This window comes from Urocitellus parryii, chromosome 6 (assembly GCF_045843805.1).
Source record: "Urocitellus parryii isolate mUroPar1 chromosome 6, mUroPar1.hap1, whole genome shotgun sequence".
Lineage (NCBI taxonomy): Eukaryota > Metazoa > Chordata > Mammalia > Rodentia > Sciuridae > Urocitellus > Urocitellus parryii.
The window spans coordinates 89,230,238-89,249,833 of record NC_135536.1 but is presented as its reverse complement, the minus strand read 5'-3'; the positions used below and the strand labels follow the sequence as shown (position 1 = coordinate 89,249,833).

Below are 19,596 nucleotides of genomic sequence, written 5' to 3'. Positions count from 1 at the left end.
GGCTAGAAGTGCCAAACACCATAACCCAGAGAGCTTCCCTGCCATCCTTGAGCATTGGTCCTTCAAACAGACCAGCATGGCCTAGGTTTAGAGAGGCACAGAATGTCATTCTGTATTCAAACACTGAATAATGAAAACCCTTGTGCACATGGTGGGGGTGGGTAGACTGTCAAATTTGCTGAGCTTACTTATAGGAAAAAAAGCTTGCTTTTTTTTTTTTCTTCCTAAGAATAGTATCTGGCTTGTTCCTTTTCACAAAGGAAAATGTATGAAGCATGAATACTTCCAGCCTGAGCTTCTCAGTGCCAGTTGCTCATGGGGCAGTACCATGCTGAGCAGTGGGGACAGGAAGCAGCCTCGCTGAACAAGAAGCAGAACTGAGCACAATGGCCTAAGTCACTATCTTCTGATAGTGAAGTGAAAACTTCATCCTGTATGCACTTTGCGGGGTTTTTTTGTTTGTTTGTTTATTGACTTGTTTGTTTGTTTTTGCATTGCTGGGAACGGAACCCAGGGCCTCGCACATGTTAGACAGGTGCTTTCCCACCAAACTGCATCTTGAAGCCTCCATCGGCAGTTTTAGATGTTCCATTTGTGAACTTGTTTTTCCTTAAAACCATAAGGAGTCCTCTGAGCTTTTATTTCCTAAAAAATGCTTTTAATTTGGTGTATTAATCTTTCTCTTGATCTACCTCTCCATTTGTAGTCAGCAGTGCTCCCGAAGCCACATGGTTTGCATTACATGTGTTAGTTTGTTCTTACCCTTATTTTATGAAGGACAAGAGGAAGGCCTGATACTCAGAAAGGTGATGCAACTTCCCTGAACTTCACAACCTGTGAACAGCAAAATAGAGATTCCAAGCCCGGTCCATTTCTGGACTGCTTGGTCCAGAAAGTACTCCTTGAAATCCAGAGTAGATAGCATCTTGCTATGTCCTTGTTCTCTGTGTTAATTATTCATTTTGTTTTTTGGGGTTTCCCCATATACACACATTGGTACTAGGGATACCACCCAGGAGCACTCTACCACTGAGCTACATCCCCAGAGCTTTTTAATTTTTTTAAGTTGAGACAGGGTTACACTAAATTGCCCAGGCTGGCCTTGAACTTGCTGTCCTCGAACTTGCTGTCCTCCTGCCTCAGCCTTCTGAGTACCTGAGATCACGGGTGTGTGCCATTGTGCTCAGATCTAACTGACATTTTGAAAACATGTAAAGGGTGAGTTTTCAGATATCGCCTAAGAGGTGGCAAATCTGAGCTGGCTCATAGAATGTCTATTTATAGAACACTGTAATTAAGAAGAAGCCATAGTCCAGAGAAAGCAATTGTACCCTTTCTTTTTTTTTTTAATATTTGTTTTAGGTGGACACAATAATCTTTATTTAATTTTTTTTAATGTGCCTTACGCATGCTAGGCAAGTGCTCTACCACTGAGCCACAATCCCAGCCCAACTGTATCTTTTTTTAATCAAACTCAAAGTATCATAAAGATGACATTTTAATAGGATGAAAACCAGAGAGTCTTACCAAATATCTCTGAAATTTAAAATTTGCTCTTTCTTTTTTCTTTTTCTTTTTTGGAAGTGTAAGTGAATTTTTATTGGGAAGGAAAGTTGTCAACTTAAACAGCAGCAAATGATGAGTGAATCAGGAAACTCCCTGTTATCACAGATGGACATGACCTCCACAACATGTGATATACAGGAGGCATTTCAATTTGTGCCCCCACCAGCCAGGAAATGTCAAGTGCTTTCCCATTCCATCTAATACTTCTGGATTCCTACTAAACAGGAATACAGTAAGAGTGTAGAAAGGTTGCTTACTGAAAAGAAACCCTCAAAGAATAAGGAAGAGAATGTAAAAATTAAGAAGTCATATAAAACACTCTTTAAATTGCAATTAACTACATTTTCTTATCTTCACGGTAACAAAAACACAGTCACTTTTAGAACTGATTCATATTACTTAAATGCCAGATATGTTTGGAATTACTTATGTTTATATGAGATAAAGGTATTAATACTTTTCTACAGTAGTAACTGCACACCAGGAAGGCCAAGACAAACACAAATCAAGAAATGGAGTTTTCCTAAAGCTGCAGTGTGAAAAGACTATAAACAGTTGGTTCCATATGCATGAATGGTTTTCTTTGATATAGGAAATCCAGTAGAATAAGGAATAGAGTAAAAAGGTTTCTTGAGGGAAGGAGGATGACACCCTGTTTGCATTTAGTTTTCAGTTCCCTCTGCTTCATCACATTCTTCTCCTGCACTGTCTGATGTCCATAATGTTAAGTTGTCTCTAAGCAACTGCATGATGATGATGCTGTCCTTGTATGCATCTTCATTCAGTGTATCAAGTTCTACAATGTCCTCATCAAAAGCCATTTTAGCCAGGGTGCAGATAAGCTCTATTATTAAGGATCTATTATTAATAGATATAATAATATAATATATATTATAATAATATAATAATCTCTATTATTAATAATAATATAATAATCTCTATTATTAAGGATCTCATAGTGAAATACAGAAAAGTTAAGAGCCAGCGCCATGCGGATTATATCAAATGCCTCTTGGTAAGCTCCTTGGGAATTATCTATCATTTGTTTCCGATCATCACCACATGCAACTTCAGCAAGGTACCAGAAGTAATCCTCTTTCATTTTCAGATAGAAGACCTTACTTTCTGGAGTAGTTGCATTGGCTATTAAATTCTTATCCAACAATTCCAGGACCGTGGTGCAGATTGACCTCCACTCGGACTTTACTTTCTCCCAATTTTCCTTAATCAGCTGCAACTTCTTGTTGGAGGTATAGGTCTTCTGCTTGATGCTCAAGATGACCCTTCAGGCAGACCTGCAGTACCCGACCATGTTCTTGTAGGCCACCAAGAGCTTGGCGCCCTGCTCGGTCACAGCCTTCATGCAGGTGGCCATGTCATCGTAGCACTTGGCCTGCTTGGCCATCTTGGCCTTCTGGATCAGCTCGTCTTCTCTATGGCGCGGGGGCCGGGGCCGGGGCTGGAGCCGGGGGTGAGGTGAGCGAGGGCGAGCACCGACCCTGATCGGGAGTCCTCCTCTTTGAGAGCTTCTCCTCTTCGCAGCCACGACACAAGTCCCACCACTTTGATCTGCTTTTAGCTTTTGCTGCTATGTCTTTTCTATTTGTATTTTTTACAACTCTGTTCCAAGGAAGGGGAAACCTTCACAGTGGGCTTATCTCAGAGATTACATCTTGCCATGTCAGTAGGCAGCCTGCTTGAAAGACTGCTTGCTCTCTGAGATGCCAAAGTGCACTGCATGGTTTGTTAGGGAAAGCTATTTTTGAAATGCCCAAGCAAAGGTTTAGAAAATATAACTTAATTTTATTCCAGTCTAATTAAAGGAAATTAAGCAAAGAAATTAGATTCATGAAAATCGCAAGCAAAAGTAAAAAACAAGGCAAGTTCATTGTCAGACCCTACCCTTTATAAACACACTGCCCAAGTAGGAAAGGTTCCCACCCATTTGGAGATCTTTGCTCAAGAAAAAATGAATAGCATTTGAGGAAGAAACCAGTAAGAATAGAAAGAAAAAGAAAGCTCATTGATTTTCAGGGTTCACTATAATTCTGCGGAATTTAGTTTAGCCTTCAAAATGTATTTCCTCTTAGTCACATGTGATGTGCAGAGCCTGACTTTCGTGTTTGTGCTGTCAGATTCCTTTTTTGAAGAAGTTAGGCATTTTGTAGTTGGTGAGATGGATCCAGGCCAATGTATGTGAGAATGGATTATACAGTGGGTGATGAGGAGCACTTGAACTCTCCTCCACCTTGGCACCTTAAAAATAGCTCAGCCCAAGCTATTGTAGATGTCAGTGCTCAGGCCCATTTATGGAAACCTGTCTCTTTGAAGGTTGACCTGGAATGCATCTATGGGCCTCCTCAAGTCCTCTTTAAGGCTGTTCAAAATCACATGTGCTGTCTGCCGGCTTTGATCTGAACAGCATGACAAACCCTTGCTCCTGGAAAAACGAATCAACCACTCTCCTCTGCCTCTCAGTCTCACGCCCTTTTTTTGTTGTTGTTCTTGGGATTGAACCCAGGGGTGCTTAACCACCAAGCCACATCCCCAGCCCTTTTTATTTTTTATTTTGAGACAAGGTCTCACTAAATTGTTTAGAGCCCTGCTAAGTTGCTGAGGCTGACCTCAGAACTTGGGATCCCCCTGCCTCAGTCACCAGAGTCTCTGGGATTACAGGTGTGCACCACTTCTCCTGGCCCAGTCTCGCACTCTTCACATTTTTATTATCCCATGAATTTACCTTTGAGTCTCTAGCTTATTAACTCATTTTTTATTTGTTTTAATTAGTTACACATGACAGTACAATGACCTTGACATATCATACATTTGAATCAGATGGGATATAATTTCTCATTTTTCTGAGTATATAGGTTGCAGAATCACATTGGTCATGCAATCACATATATAAACACAGTAATAATCATGTCTTTTTCATTCTACTATCCTTCTATCTCCTCAACTCATTTTTTAATTTCAGTGCTGGTTTCTGATGCATGGTAGGCCTGATGCATGGTAAGCAAGCATTGTACCGCTAAGCCACATCCCCAGTCTTATTAACTGAATTTTTTTGTTTGTTTGTTTCTTTTCCCCTGCCCACATTTTTTATTGGTGCATCATAGTTGTACATACTGATGGGATTTATTATGTATTCATACATACACACAAGACACAATAATATTACTCCCCAGCACTTAACTGAATTTTTTATATCATAAATCCACTTTTATAATGAGCCAAACTGACAGCTTTTAATGCTCTGTGCAAGTTTCCAACTAGACTTACAAAAACACAGTCTCCACCAGGTTATGTTAAGTGTGCGGAGATGTAGCACAGTTAACCCTGCTTTCCTAGCCTGCCTCTCCTGAAACAACTGCCCACAATCCAGGGAAATGTCCATGCCATCAAAGCACTGGTAGCTTCCTGCACTTGCTGCCTGGTGTTGCCCTCCAATGTCAGGTGAATCCAGCCAGTACCTCTCCTGAGTAGTGCTTCTTAGTCTTGGAGACATACACACAATCACTCAATCACTGGACACATTTGTTGAGATTTGTATCAAAGTTATATGTGAATTATATATAAATTCACATACATTTAAGGCATATGTTTTTTAGAGTTGTTTTTTTTTTTTTTTTTTTTTTTTTGGTGGTGCTAGGAATTGAACCCAGGGCTTTGTGCATGCGAGGCAAGCACTCTACCAACTGAGTTATATCCCCAGCCCCTATAGATTCACATATATTTAAAGTGGAGGAAATTCCTTTCTACTCGCTGAATTATTAGCCTAAAGAAAAGTTATTGTTTTGATCCATTTGATTTAGTCATAATCATTAGAAGACTTGGAGCTTTAAAAAAAAAAAAAAACTTGGGACTTTAATTTTATATAATAAAAATAATGAATTGAACAATATAAGACTATTTACAAACCCCTAGAGGTCAATGTCATTCACTTATGAATTAGGCAGTTGGAATCCAAATTCATCACATTGTTATTCAAATAGAACAAATTTATTAATTATTCAGTAAGAACTAAATAGCCAGGAGTCTTTTCTGGCACTACCACCCCTTCAGCCATTGGCCTTTGGCCAATATTAATAACAAGTAAAATTTATACTCCTTTTTCAGTATTCAGACACATAATCTCTTATTTTCATATTAACTGAGATGAATATGTTTTCCAATAGGTGGGTGGATGAACAAACTGAGGTGGAGATCAGATGCTCCCCTCAAATTGTCCAGCAGGTGGCAGCAGTGGCAGTGCCTGAGCCTGGTCTTCCAACACTGCTTGTCTCCCTCTCCCTCTTCCTCTCTCTCCGCTTTCTGAGCTCTTTTCTATTTCCCTTCTAATCTATTAGTTTTCTCTTGATATAAAGAACAGAAGGTTTCTGACTGTTCCTCCTTTGTTTCAGAGGGACCGTTGCCAGTTCTGACCCTCAGTCCAGCATTTATCTGAAGAGATAGACATAGAAGGGCAGGAGTGAGCATTTGAAATTGACTGGATTTGAGCCATTTAACCTGTCCCTTATGTTTACCAAGCGTCTTTAGAAAATTGACAGACACGCTGAGCACAATAGTATTCACCTCTATAATCCCAGTGACTAGAGGCTGAAGTGGTTCAAGGCCAGCCTCAGCAACTTAGACCCTATCCCAAAATAAAGCATAAAAAGGGGTTGGGGTATGGCCCAGTGGTAGAGTATCCCTGGATGCAATCCCTAGTACTATAAGAGAAAGAGGGGAAAGGATGAGAGAGGAAGAGGAAAAAGGGAAGGGGAAAAAGAAGAGAACATGACGGTTTGCCTTCTGTCACAAGATTGCAGTCTTACATTCCTATGTGGTATTTCTTTTCTTTTCTTTTCTTTTTTAATGTTTGTTTCTGATGTCTAATGACTTAACTATTCTTTGGAGTGTGGACAAAGGTTAAGAAAATGGCCTATCTAAAGCTTCCCAGTGAATCAAAAACCATCAGAAATCAAACCCCAAATCAGTTTTCCAAACTGTCATTCTATAGGACATAGTTTATTTTGAATTCCATATTTTGAACAGCTTTAGTAAAATTTTTAACTCACAACCACAGAAAATAATTAATTCTGTAAGGACAGGAATGAGGCAGTTGGGTGCCTGTGTCAAACTATATCTTCCAACTAACTATGTGATCCTGAAGAACTCATATGAATTTTCTAGAAGCAGAAGTTAAATTGGACATAGAGGGTCCATTCCAGATTCAATACTCTGTGGTTCTCAGAGTTATGATTTACATGTAGCTTGATGAACTTTTTATGTTTGGGGCCCATGCATGGAATCTGACCCTGGGTTATTGTCTTAGGGTGACCCAGGGAAGGCAGAACGGGGACAGCCACAGAAAGACAGCATGCCAGGAGACTTCTACAGAACAGGCCAGGGAACTTCCTAGAAGTGCAAACTGGATCTGAGAGCAGCATAAACAGGTCACTCAAAGGTCATGACTCAAATAGTACCAAGCAGGAGGAGGAGGAAATTAAGACCTGGCACAAGATCTGCTGCAAGGTGTGTCAAGGCATGAGGGGCAGCCCATTGTCCAGTAGTATGGGTCATCAGCCAGTAAATATCACGAGGTCTAAGGCACTAGTCAGTGGGTAGAGAGGCATGGCACATACACATCACCTGAGTTCAGTTCACATAACTAGGCCCTAGGAGCCAGGCAGTGTTCAGGAGCAGAATGTCCATCTCTCTCTAATCAGGGGCTAAGAGAGAGAGAGATCACAGAACAGAGTAGGTACCAAGGGATCATGGGGAGCCCTTCAGAGCCCTGGCAGCTGCCCCAGGCCTAATCTCTGCAAAAGCAGGGACTGTCAGAAGCCCTTGTAGATGGGAGGCCAAGCAGCTGTGGGGTTCCTGCCTTCGTTGGAACTGGCTCCAGAGCAGGCATTCCTGAGCACAGAAGGGAAAGGTATCTACTGGCCCAGCCCAGAGATTCCAGGAAGGTCCAGCCAAGGACAAAATGCAAGGACATCTGGTTCTCCCCAGTGAATTGTGACAGCCCCTGCAAGTCATGTGGGGCTCCCCCAGCCCCATCCATCCTGAGCCAGGCATTCTCTGTCCATCGAAGGTGAGGAGATTGCTGGTCTACCCCTTATTCAGCATATCCTCAGAAATGCAGTTAAAGCCCAGAATTCTAATAAAGGATCCTCAAACTTTGGGTTTCTCTAGTTATCTCTAAGAATCTTGTAAATATTATAAATATTAAATAAGCATTTAATGTTAAATATGTATTTAATATTAAATAACTAATATTAATATTAAATAGATACCATAAATATTAAATAAATGATACTATAAATATAAATGCTATTGAAAAGTAAATGACAAGATTGCTAGTGATAGGGAGGTTTAGTATCACCACTCCAAACCTACATCCTAAGCAATAGCCACACAGTGCAGCAAGTGCTTGTTAAGTTGACCTTCCTACAGAACGAGGTTAGTTAGCTTTGTGTGGTCTTGTGCGCCCGTGTTGGCATTGTGCGCTTTCATTGGTGTTCAAAACTTAGCAAAATGTTTTTTCCCTTGCCCACTTTGCACCCTTACACAGTAGAGACTCTCAGCTAAGCTATGGAATGTATCCACTTAGCTCCTTTATTTAATTTTCATTCTTCCACAAGATTATAGTGAAGTCTGCTTTCATTTTAATTGAATTTTCCATAGCTACATAGTCATTTTCTTTTCATAATCACTGCTCTGTTTTTCATCCTTTCTTATTTTAGTTATTTACTTGACTTATAAATGGCTCTGTAGAATTCAAGCTTTATAAAGAAAGCTTTTGTAATGAGCACGTCTTACTGTTCTGAAGCTGGAAGTCAGTGGAAGAGTGGAAATGCTGAGCAAGGGTGTGACAGGGCAAACAGGGCACTTCAGCAAGATTCCCTCCCCCTCGGTGGCAGCCCTGAACAATCCACTCCTGGTCATCAGAGTTTCTGGAGATTCCCCCTCATGCTCCTGAGGTTTCTCCCCAGAGGGAGCTTCTGCCATCTTGCCTGGTCAGGCAGCTGGTCTTGTACAGAAATGACTTTATTGCCACCGTATAGATCTCAGCATCTAAACTGTCCCGGGCAGGTTGTAGGCATTCTCATCTCATTGCTCGCTGGACTCAGGTCAGCCATTATTGGTCTGTAGTTTGGTTTCCAGATGCTCCCAGGCTCCACGTGAAACTGTCCCTTAGGTCTCCTAGTAAATTACCAGAACTTGACTCTTTCCAACCCACCTTGATGGTTCCCTGGAACCGCCCCTCAGGCACAACTGAACTGCAGCCCGGGAATTTCCCCGAGTCCTTTGGGGGGATGTATTTTAGAACTGCCACCTGCCACCTGGCCTCACCCCATCCCCAGCCAAGCGTCACTAGCCCAGCTGGGAAGCAGGTGGCTCACAGCATTATTCTGGCCTGGCCTGTCCTCCAGAACTATCATTAGCACAATCATCAGGTTAGCAGAGCCTCCTCCTAAGTTCCACTGGCTCCTGACATCCATGGAATAGTCTAGATGCAGCCCACCATCCCCACCTTCCAAACCATATACAGACATGACGCTGCCCCAGCTTGTTCCCTGCACACCCCTTCCCTCTACCTGGGCTGGCTCACCTCTTCTCTCCCTCATACATCCTACCTGTTCTTCAAGGTCCAACTCAGGTCCTTTCTTCCCTTGATCTGGTGTCCCACAGCTCTTATCTGTCACATTTTGCCTCTCAATCTTTCTAGTTCCTCTCCCTCTACCTGGCCCTTGATGCTGGGGTTCTCTCTGCTCACTTTCCCTGGGTGGTCCCATCCATTCCTGTGGCTCTGGCCCCGCCTCTACTATCTCAAATCTGTCATCCAGGGCAGCTCTCCAGAGCTCTGAATGGATCTTCCCACCCCCTTTAGACAGCCCTGCTCCCCCCGCCTCTCGTCCCTCCTGTGCTTGAGGAACATGGCTCTGTGTAGGTGTCCCTTATGTATTATTGATGCATGTAAGATGCAGTCTTATTTGTGCCTCCTCTGGAGCAGTTCTGAATGGCACATCCTCACTGACATATCTCCTTTTTAGGTGCATGCCTACATCATCAGCTACCTGAAGAAGGAGATGCCAAATGTATTTGGAAAGGAAAACAAGAAGCGAGAACTCATCAGCAGGCTACCAGAAATCTACATTCAGCTGCAGCGGGAATACCAGATATCTGCGGGGGACTTCCCTGAGGTCAAGACAATGCAGGTACTGTGAGCCCATTACAGTGTCATGGGAGGGGTGAGACGCAGTACCATGTTGTCCAGCTGCCTGCTGAGGATATATGAAGGTCTCCTGGTTTAGCACCAAGGAAAATGTAATGAATTCATCCTCCTTATGATAATCCATAATGATAGACTTCCGTGAATTAAACAGAAATTGTCTGCCTTCTAGAACATTTAAACAGAAGGGGACATATAGCAAAAGGTTAGTGAAGCTCACATGAAAAAAAACAAGACAGGGATTCTAAACTGTGTTCAAGGAGGTAATTTTTTCAGTTTTCGGGGTGTACAGGGATTGAACTCAGGGACACTCAACCACTGAGCCACATCCCCAGCTCTATTTTTTTTTTTTATTTAGAGACAGGGTCTCACTGAGTTGCTTAGCACCTTGCTTTTACTGAGCCTGCCTCTGCCTCCAAGCCACTGGATTACAGGCTTCAACTACCTTGCCCAGCTCAAGGGGGTAATTTTAATGTTGAGGTGATGCCTGTTTTTCAGAATCCCAGAACTTTAAGGGAGTCATAGCTAGGAGTAGTCTTGAAGGTCACCTTACCCTCCTCACACCCTGCTGGCACTGTGGGATTATATGCTTAGTCAGACTCAGGGCCACGGGGCTCAGCAGACATAGTTGGACTTTACAGACCCAGCGAGGGTTTTTCCACAAGGCTAGTATTGGGCAGACTTTGGCCTGACTTAAGAGCTGCTCTTGAGTTGTATCTGGGCAGCCCCAACTAAACTACAATGGGGGCTGCAGGCACAACCAGTGTATCCACTGCCCCATGGTGACCTTTGACAAACGGGTCCTCCTGTGCAGGGCACCCCTTCTGGCTTTGGTGCAGACAGTCCTTACAGAGCCAAACTGGCCACATTCTTGTCCAGGGTAAGCCTCATCTGCACAGGGGTCTTAGTCCTCTCTGTAAAGCAGTTGACACAAACTCAGTGCCTGCAGCCACCAGTTAGCATTGTGCCCAGGTAAAGAGGGCCAGCAAAGGAATCATGTTGCCCTCTCTGCCTCTGTCTCTCCACACCTGACAGAGGTGTGGCTTCCAAGAGGGCTGTCTGTACAAGGAAGAAAACAATTCTGCAAGTGCAGCAAGAGCTTGTCAGGCAGCATGGTGGGGGAGAGTGACTGCCCACCCACCACAGGGACATGCTGTCCAGCCCAGTGGTCACTGCCATGTGGGAATACAGGTCTAGATGGTTTAAGACAAGTAGAAAACTGGATTTGTATGTAAAATCACCTGGCTTTCAAATTTGGGCTCAGACTTTCAAAAAATACTACATAGGCCAAAGGCCACCTGCATACTGACTGTGTCCTGAGACTACCAGGTGCATCTGTCTCCAGTCACGGAAAGTGACAACACTGAAGTAAGAACGTGGACAAAGGTTGGTGGATTCAGGAGGGGAGAAGAGGAGAGGCAGAGAGAGGGGACAGTGGACAGCAGAGGCAAGAGTTAGCAAGTGGCAGGAGCATAAGTTTCAATCCAACGTAAGCTTTAATAATTCACACACTGGGGTGGGGCTGGGGCTCAATGGTAGAGCGCTTGCCTAGCATGCATGAGACACTGGGTTCAGTCCCCAGCACCACATAAAAAAGCTAAATAAACAAAATAAAGGTATTGTGTCCATCTACAACTAAAAATATTAAATTTTTAAAAATGATGCCCTCTTCACCAATTCTGCCTGCCTGCCTGCCTTCCTTCTTTCTTTCATTTATTAAAAATAAATAAATAAATATAATTATAATTTGGGCCGGGGTTGTAGCTCAGTGGTACAGCACTCACCTCGCATGCGTGAGGCCCTGGGTTCGATTCTCAGCACCACATAAAAATAAATAAATACATATGAAGATATTATGTTCACCTACAACTAAAAAAATATAAAAATAATAATAATAATTCACACACACTGGATGGGGTTCATACTCACTGTTTGAGCAACATCACTCTACACCTGGGTTCAGGTAAGTACTCCATGCATATGATCGTTCAAATATAATCAGGCTATATTTATTTTACAATAATTACAGAAATATCTCTTTTTTCTACCAGCAATGAAATAGGTATTTCCGTCCTCACAGCATGAATTGGGTTTCTTCTGGTCACGAGATGTTTAATTTGAGAACTGTCCTATTAAAGTAGTCTCCTGGGAAATTCCCCTCTCAGCCCTCCCTGGGTTATGCCTGCACCCCATGACCAAACTGCAGAACAGCAGTTTTCTTGGGTGCTTCGGAAGAGAACTTCAGTTTGGAAAGGAACTTGATGTCTTGACATAAATAAAAGTCATTAAGAAGTACCCAAGATGTGTGGTGGCCTCACAGGGGCCTTTGTGGCTTGTTAGCCTAACAAGGTTGCCATAACACCCCACCACCCAAAGAAGCTGTTCCTGAGATGCTGAGGCTCCAGTGAGTCCCTCTGGGGCCTTTCCTGTGGCCCCTGGTGTGCCCCACAAGATAGGAGTAGATTCTGGACCACAGCTACTTGAGACACAGTTGGCCTGGGCCTGGTGAGATGAGAGGTCACCCAGGCCTCCCAGAGCTGAGGCAAAAGGATAAATACTAGGAAAGAAAATGAGGAAACCTTGACATTGGGAGTAGCCATGCCTATTCAAAGCTGTAGAATATTGGAATATGGGGGTTACTTGAGAGCCTGTGTGTCCAGCCCCATGTCAATGCTTTAGCACCTTCATGGGCCCTTGAGTGCCCTGGGACTGGGAGCAAGCAACCCCACCCTGACAGCTTCCCTTTTCACTCATTTATTCATTCATCCAAGAAGTAGCAATTAAGCCTACTATGGCCAAGCACTATTCCAGGCCCCTAGAAGAAATCAATGAACAAATGGAGGTAAAAGTTATCTGGTCTTCAGCCAGGCACAGTGGTGCACACCTATAATCCCAGCTACTCAGGAAGCTGAGGCAACAGGAGTATAAGTTTGAGGTCAGCTTGGGCAACTTAGTGAGACCCAGTCTCAAAACTTTAAAAGGACTAGGAGTATAGCTCATTGGGAAAGAGTTTGCCTAGGATGTGCAAGGCCCTGGATTTAATCCCCAAAAACTGAAAAATAAATAAATACATATATAAAATAATTTAGTCTTCACCACTGAGACTATGGCTGGAAGTGAAGCTTTTGGCAGCAAAGCCCACTGTTGGGATGTGCATTTCTTGCTATAATGCCAGATCATAGCAGGCTCCAAGGAAGTGAGTTCCTTGGACCCTGACCAAACCTTGATTTTCACTTATAGGACCAGGGATTTTTAGAGGAAAGCCCAAAAACCCAAAGAAGATTCCTCCTGGGAAAGCCAGCTGTGTCCTGATCAGATCACCCAGTCTCATCCGAGAATGAGGGAATGAGGCAGGCCTGGAGCCTGTTGGGAGCACAGTCACTCGAGGCTTCAAGCTAGTGGCTGTCAGCTAGGAAGTTTTGAGTGGCCATGAATGTAGGTTAGTGCCTCCTGTCCCCAAGTCTTCATCCTATACAAAATAGGTGTTCACCACATTCCAAAGCCAGCTCTAGGTCTCTGTTCTCCCTTCCTCTCAGGGACAGGCTGGTCAGGGTGACTCAGGTGTTACAGTGAGTCGAATGTGTATTTTGAAGGCTTTCCTCTGGTGGTAGGACCGGCTCTGTGACCTTGTCAGGCTGCCTGCATCTTCCCCATACCTTTTCCAGAGGGAACCTGACCTATAGCACAGATTTGCCACTATTGCAAAATGAGCAGAGCACTAGAAACACCATCTTTACTGTTTGTTGACTCAGTTGTCTTCCTTCTGGACGCCACAGCTGATGAGTTGGCAATGTTTCAACAGCAGGGGGCAGCAGAGCCATCCTCTTCTGCTCTGACCTTCTCTGTAGTAATGCTGGGAAAGAGTGGATAAGAGATAACCAGGTGGCGACTGGGCTGGAAACTGACTTTGGTCTCTTGCGAAGAAGTAATTTCAGGGCTCCGGGCTTGTTGGACACAGTTGTTGATGGGAACATCCTCAAATTCTCCAGCATGTGGTCATCCCAATAAAAGACTTCTGTTTTAGACCCATCTTGATGGAGGGCAGTGGTGATGATGGTGTAACTTGTACCCCACAATCTCTTGTCAGGCCTGAGGGAATCACGGGGATGAGAGTGTAAGGTTTATTTCCTTTGTGCCAGGAGTGTAACTCCTGCTGCTGCTTCCTGGCCATCCCTGCAAATATGTGACATGTCCCCTTGCCAGTGCTCCAGACAGTTGCCATCAGAATCCACATCCTGCAGGCTCATGGACAGTTTGGGTGGTCATCGCCCTCACACATTCGCTCACCAGACAGAAGGGCTCTGTGTGCTCAGAGCTGTGGCTCGTTGATGAGGAATAGGGTAGGCGTTAGTGCACCCAGGGGAATCCAGACTTGTTTACCCCTGCAGCACTGGGATTTTTGTGTAGGATGCTTGCTCCTCCTCCTGGGCTGACCAAGATATTGGCAGCAGGAATCCAAAGCACTGACAGCGTTATTTGTTGCTGAGGTTAGGAGTGACTTGCTGGCAACTTTTATCTGCCAGTCAGGGTGAAGGACACAGGAACCAGAATTCATTTTAGATAACAGGGCTGCATCACCTAACTGCTCAGAATAGAATGCAGGCCGCATTTGGGTTTCAGCACAGCACAGCACAGCAGGGGTTTGGTGGCACAGCATTTGCTGCCATGGGGAGGCTCTTCTTCAGAAGTTGCCAGGCTGTTCAGCTTCCAACTCTACCTCCTGCACAGCCTAAAACTTAGGGCTCCCCTTCCAAATATCAGCATAGAATTCCTGCCCTGCCGCTCACTGTAGAGACAAGCATTTTTATTCTCCTTGCAAACAACCTCCACATTCAACCACAGGGGACAGGGTAAATGAAGAATAGCCCTGTTAGACAGTTCAATATTGTATAGCTATTAAGAATAAGGTTGCTGGGCATGGTTGCACATGCCTATAATCCCAGGGATTCAGGAGGTTAAGGCAGGATGATCTCAAGTTCAAAGTCAGCCTCATCAATTTAGCAAAGCCCTAAGCAATTTAGCAAGACCCTGTCTCAAAACGGGCTGGGGATGTGTCTCAGTAGTTAAGCACCGCTGGGTTCAATCCCTGGTATAAAAAAGAAAAAAAGAAAAAGTTAAGCCAAGCATGGTGATAGATGCCTATAATTCCAGTAACTCAAGAGGCTGAGCCCGAAGGATCACAATTTTGAGATCAGCCTCAGCAACTTAGCAAAATAAAGATAAAAAAATAAATAAAACCAGCTGGGGATATGGCTCGGTAGTAAAGAACTACTAGGTTCAATCCCCAGTACCAAAAAAATAGAAAAGAAAGAAAAAGAATAAGTTTATGTAAACGTTAATATCACAGAAAGATATGACATGCTATTTATTTAAAACACAAGTGTTACCCTAACAGTGTGGTATGATTTCAGTTACAGGGTATATGAGAGAGAAAATTTCTAGACTGGGTATGGTGGCACATACCTGTCATCCCAGTTACTTGCAAGGCTGAGGCTCAAGGATCACAAGTTTGATCGCAAGTTAAAAGGGTTTGGGTTATAACCCAGTGGCAGAGCATCCCTGGGTTCAATCCCAGTATCACCAAAAGAAAAAAAAATTTAAAAAGCAGGGCAAAAGATAGTTTTTCAAAGTCCTGGGGGAGTTGCTTCACTCCTGGAGCCAACAGCAGAGATTAGCTCCTATAGAAAAAGCCACACTGCATCCTTGCAGTTTGTTCCAAAAAACACTCCTGTGTCTGGTGAGTTTGGACATGAGAACCCCACCAAAGAGAAGAGCTCTGGAATAGCACAGGGCATGGAAGGAAGTTTGCTTTAAAGGGAAACTCATCTCTCTCCAGCTGCCCCCGCCTGTTTCTCCCTGAGCACATCACCAAGTCTGTGCTTTCTCCTTCTGCAGGAGCAGCTTGAGAACTACGACTTCACCAAATTCCACTCACTGAAGCCCAAGCTGATCGAGGCTGTGGATAACATGCTGAGCAACAAGATCTCGTCCCTGATGAGCCTCATCAGCCAGGAGGAGTTGAGCATGCCCACACAGCTGGTGCAGGGCGGTGCCTTCGACGGCACCACTGAGGGCCCCTTCAACCAGGGCTACGGGGAGGGGGCCAAGGAGGGGGCTGACGAGGAGGAGTGGGTAGTGGCCAAAGACAAGCCCATCTATGATGAGCTCTTCTACACTCTTTCACCCATCAATGGCAAGATATCAGGAGTCAACGCCAAGAAGGAGATGGTGACCTCCAAGCTGCCCAACAGTGTCCTGGGCAAGATCTGGAAGCTGGCAGACTGTGACTGCGATGGCATGTTAGATGAGGAGGAGTTCGCACTGGCCAAGCACCTCATCAAGATCAAGCTCGATGGCTACGAGCTGCCCAACAGCCTGCCACCCCACCTTGTGCCCCCCTCCCACAGGAAGTCACTGCCAAAAGCCGACTGAAGGCAGGTCGCAGATCGGGGTGGGAAGTATGGGGTGGGAATCCTGGACCTGGGCCTGAGACCCGCTCTTCCACTGACGTGCTGAATGACCTTGGGCAAAGCTGCCCTCTCCATGCCTCAGTTTCTCCATCTGTAGGACAGGAGGGCAGTCACTGGACCTCCTTCACCTCTAAAGTTCACTGAGTTTCTCTTAAAATATTGGGGGTAGTCGTGGGGGGGATGGATAATGACATTGAAAGTTTGAGAGGGGAAATTATCCCAAGTACTCAGAAGCCTGGAGAAACGTGGCAAGGGCTTGGTGGGCACCCAGGTACCTGGGGAAGAGTCCTGGGGCGTCACCTGGAGCAGCTGAGTTTCAGGGCTGCACTGGGCTGTTCGGAGGCAGCAGCACCCATCTGTCCTTCAAAGAGCACCAGGAGGCAACAAAGATGATCTCATTTATTTTATTTGTTTCATGCTAAATTTGGAGTGGGGAAAAAAATAGAGCAGAGAAATAGAGTTTCTGCTTTCTCCAATTGTCTACCAAAGAGAAGACAGAAGCCCAGGCTTGATGCCCCATGTCTTTGTGAGCCCCCATCCCTCCTGCGGGCCCCAGCAGAGCAGGTAGCCAGGCCAGCAGGGCACATGTCCCAGCACCCACTGACCACCCCTGCCAGGCCTCCCTCCAGGTGCTCCCAAGAAAGCTGTGTGTGGTTAGGAATTTGGAGCTCACAACCTCTATTAACCTCTGGCAAGGCCTCTAGTTGCAGTTCAGGTCATGTTGATGTCTGCGGATTAGTTTTTCTCACCAGTTTGCCTGATAGGTTGTAGCAAAGTCTATTTATCAGACATAATCTACAGTGAGGAAAAGAGGCGGTTCTCCTTTCTCATTGTTTAGTGTGGCTCTCAACCACTGAATGTTCCCAAGGGCTGTGGGGGAGAAGAGATCGATCTATCGGGGTTAGACTCTATTTTTGTAGAAAATAGGCATTTTTATTTCCGCTCTTGTTTTTATTACAGGATAAAAAGTCTTTATACAGAAATCTTTCATATAAAACCTTTACTCAAAGACCATGTGGTCGTATTGTGAATGCCGGTCTTGAGGCAGGATTGGGCCACTTACCTCTCCATTGGCTCTTGGGTCTTCCCAAGTCCTTGAGTGAACCTTTCCAGGCCACTCGCTCAGATGCATGGCTCAGATGGAGGTAGTCAGTTCCCACTGCCACCTACCTACTCTGTTGGCCACAGCACAAGGAGGCAGGTGACTTTCAACACTATTTATGTAATAAGAGTCACAAAATAGTTATGACCACATGGCATGGGCCCTGCCAACACCAAAAATGAATGAAATCAAAACAGTACCATGAGCCTTCTAAAAAATTCTTTTTTTTCCCTGTCACCTGCCTCCGGTGACATCAGGATCTGAACTGCAGATTTTAGAGAAAATACTGATTCTGGGGAAGCATCTGTTCAGATGCTAACCTTCTATACCCCCCCACCCCAGTTTGCTTTCTAAATAATTCAGTTAGAAGTAATTACATAATATTTTTAATCTGAATGAGCAATTTTATATTGATACATAGAAGAAAAAAAATTATGATTCCAGTACTGTAGTATGAGCAGATAGTTCTGTGAAGGTAAGGACCACCCAGGTGTGCAAAGGGTGGTGGCCACCAGGGATAGACTGAAAAGAGAGTTGGTTTGTCCAGAGGCCTGGAGATGCCAGGGAGAGCTGACTTTTCATTCAGAATTGCCTTGTTTCTTTAACTTTGCTTAGTTGTTGTATATAAACAAATATATACATATATATGCGTCATGTGAGTATTTTTTAAATTTGTCAATGTGCACACATGTAGATTCATCCAGGTTGTATCTATACAGAGGTGTTTAAGGGGCAGCAGGCTGAGGTTTCTAGTTTCTCCACAGAAGGAAACTTTTCAAGGCAGTGTGGAAGAGGATCACACCTTAGTCCTGCCCCTACTGGTGCCTGAGATGTTCTTGAGAAAAAAAAGAAGAAAGAAATAACTTGTCCACTTTTTATGATACATTCTCACAACATGAAGCTATTCACCCTAAAAAGTTCGCTGGAACCCAGGACCAGCACAAAGGTCTCTGGAATGTTAAAACTATCTAATGTTCTTCCTGAGTCCGAAGAAAACCTATGAATCTTGAAGCCCTACTTTCTACAGTGTATGCTCTCATATAACATAAACCTCCACAGTCTTGATTTAGGGGGTATGTGGAAATTTCAGCCTGTTCCTCTCAACATCAGCCTTCCAGTTACAATCCTGCCAGCGCAGGCCTGCTGGGCCTCACTGTGGAGAAACTGCAGTCAGACTCACCAGAACTCCCCAGGCAAGCAGCCTGCATCAATTCTTTCCTCTCAAGACTTCAAGCTTGCTGCAGCTTGCATGGTCTGGGGCAGGGTCACATTTCACTGGCAAGGGCCATTCATTTCTCTGGGGCTGGACTCTTCTCTTTTGAACCCTTGTCATTGTGTAGCAATGGCATCTGGCTCTGGGACTGTGGCTCCTCCCACAAGGTGCAGGCCTTGAGTTGACTTCTCACATGTCATGGGCATGGGTGATCAGGCTGCTCTGAGCATGGAATGACAAGCAAAATGCCTCCTTTGTTCCCCCAACCCCTGGCCTCATCAGAGCCTCTGGAGAAGCCCTACAGAACCCTGGCCCTACTGTCCCTAGCTGCAGACCTTTCTCCAACTTCTGCTAGGTCTCCTCAAGGAGCCCCCTCTCTGGGCACCTGAAATGTCTTGCCCAGGGCAGGACACCCCCTGCCTCATGGCTGCACCTGTGCCTGGACCTTTCCATTTTGCACAGACCCGCTCCATTAAGCCCAGAGTGATACCCAAGATAAATCGTGAAATTAAGGAAAGCATTTTATTGTTCATTTCCTACATGGAATGTAGCCGAAGAATAGCCTTCTTAGGACAGATAGCCACTGAGTTTATTCAAGTAAATGGCCTCATTCAAGAGCGTATCAGGTTACATGTCACTTAACCAATGCAGTTAATGCACAACGCTTCTATATTTTTAAATCTTATTTAGAACTGTCAATAAGAGACAGTCTATTGATCAATAAACTTCTGGAAAAAATCACTATTGTTCTCCTGTTGACTCTAGAGTTTGGATGTTGCCTGATGTCTTAGTAGGGAAGTGTGGGTTCCTTGGACCCATTTTGAAATGAGATGGAGAAGTCAGGGAGAGGGTGTGCCTCCTCTCCACACCATCCCTGTGACCCTCAACTCTTCCTGCATCCTCTTTGTAGGGAGAGACTCCCACATGGAACATTCAGCTAGGGACAGAGGAGGCTCAAGCCCCACCTGAGAGGTTAAAAGCCAGGACTGCAGGTAGGCACTTCAGAGGCGGGGACAAGGCATTG

At 44.6% G+C, this 19,596-nt stretch overlaps 1 protein-coding gene and 1 pseudogene across 1 annotated transcript in view; one reads left to right on the top strand and one right to left on the bottom strand.

The window, feature by feature from the left end:
• The window catches only part of Ehd4 (EH domain containing 4), an 89,989-nt gene extending 70,676 nt beyond the window's left edge, over positions 1 to 19,313 (top strand). Inside the window, exons 5-6 of the mRNA XM_026392017.2 lie at positions 9,609 to 9,773; positions 15,683 to 19,313. Coding sequence (XP_026247802.1) covers positions 9,609 to 9,773; positions 15,683 to 16,219 — 702 coding nt within the window. The 3' untranslated portion in view covers positions 16,220 to 19,313. The remainder of the gene's footprint in view (positions 1 to 9,608; positions 9,774 to 15,682) is intronic.
• Positions 2,229 to 2,992, bottom strand: LOC113185078 (14-3-3 protein theta-like; annotated as a pseudogene).
• Positions 19,314 to 19,596: the final 283 nt, after the last annotated feature.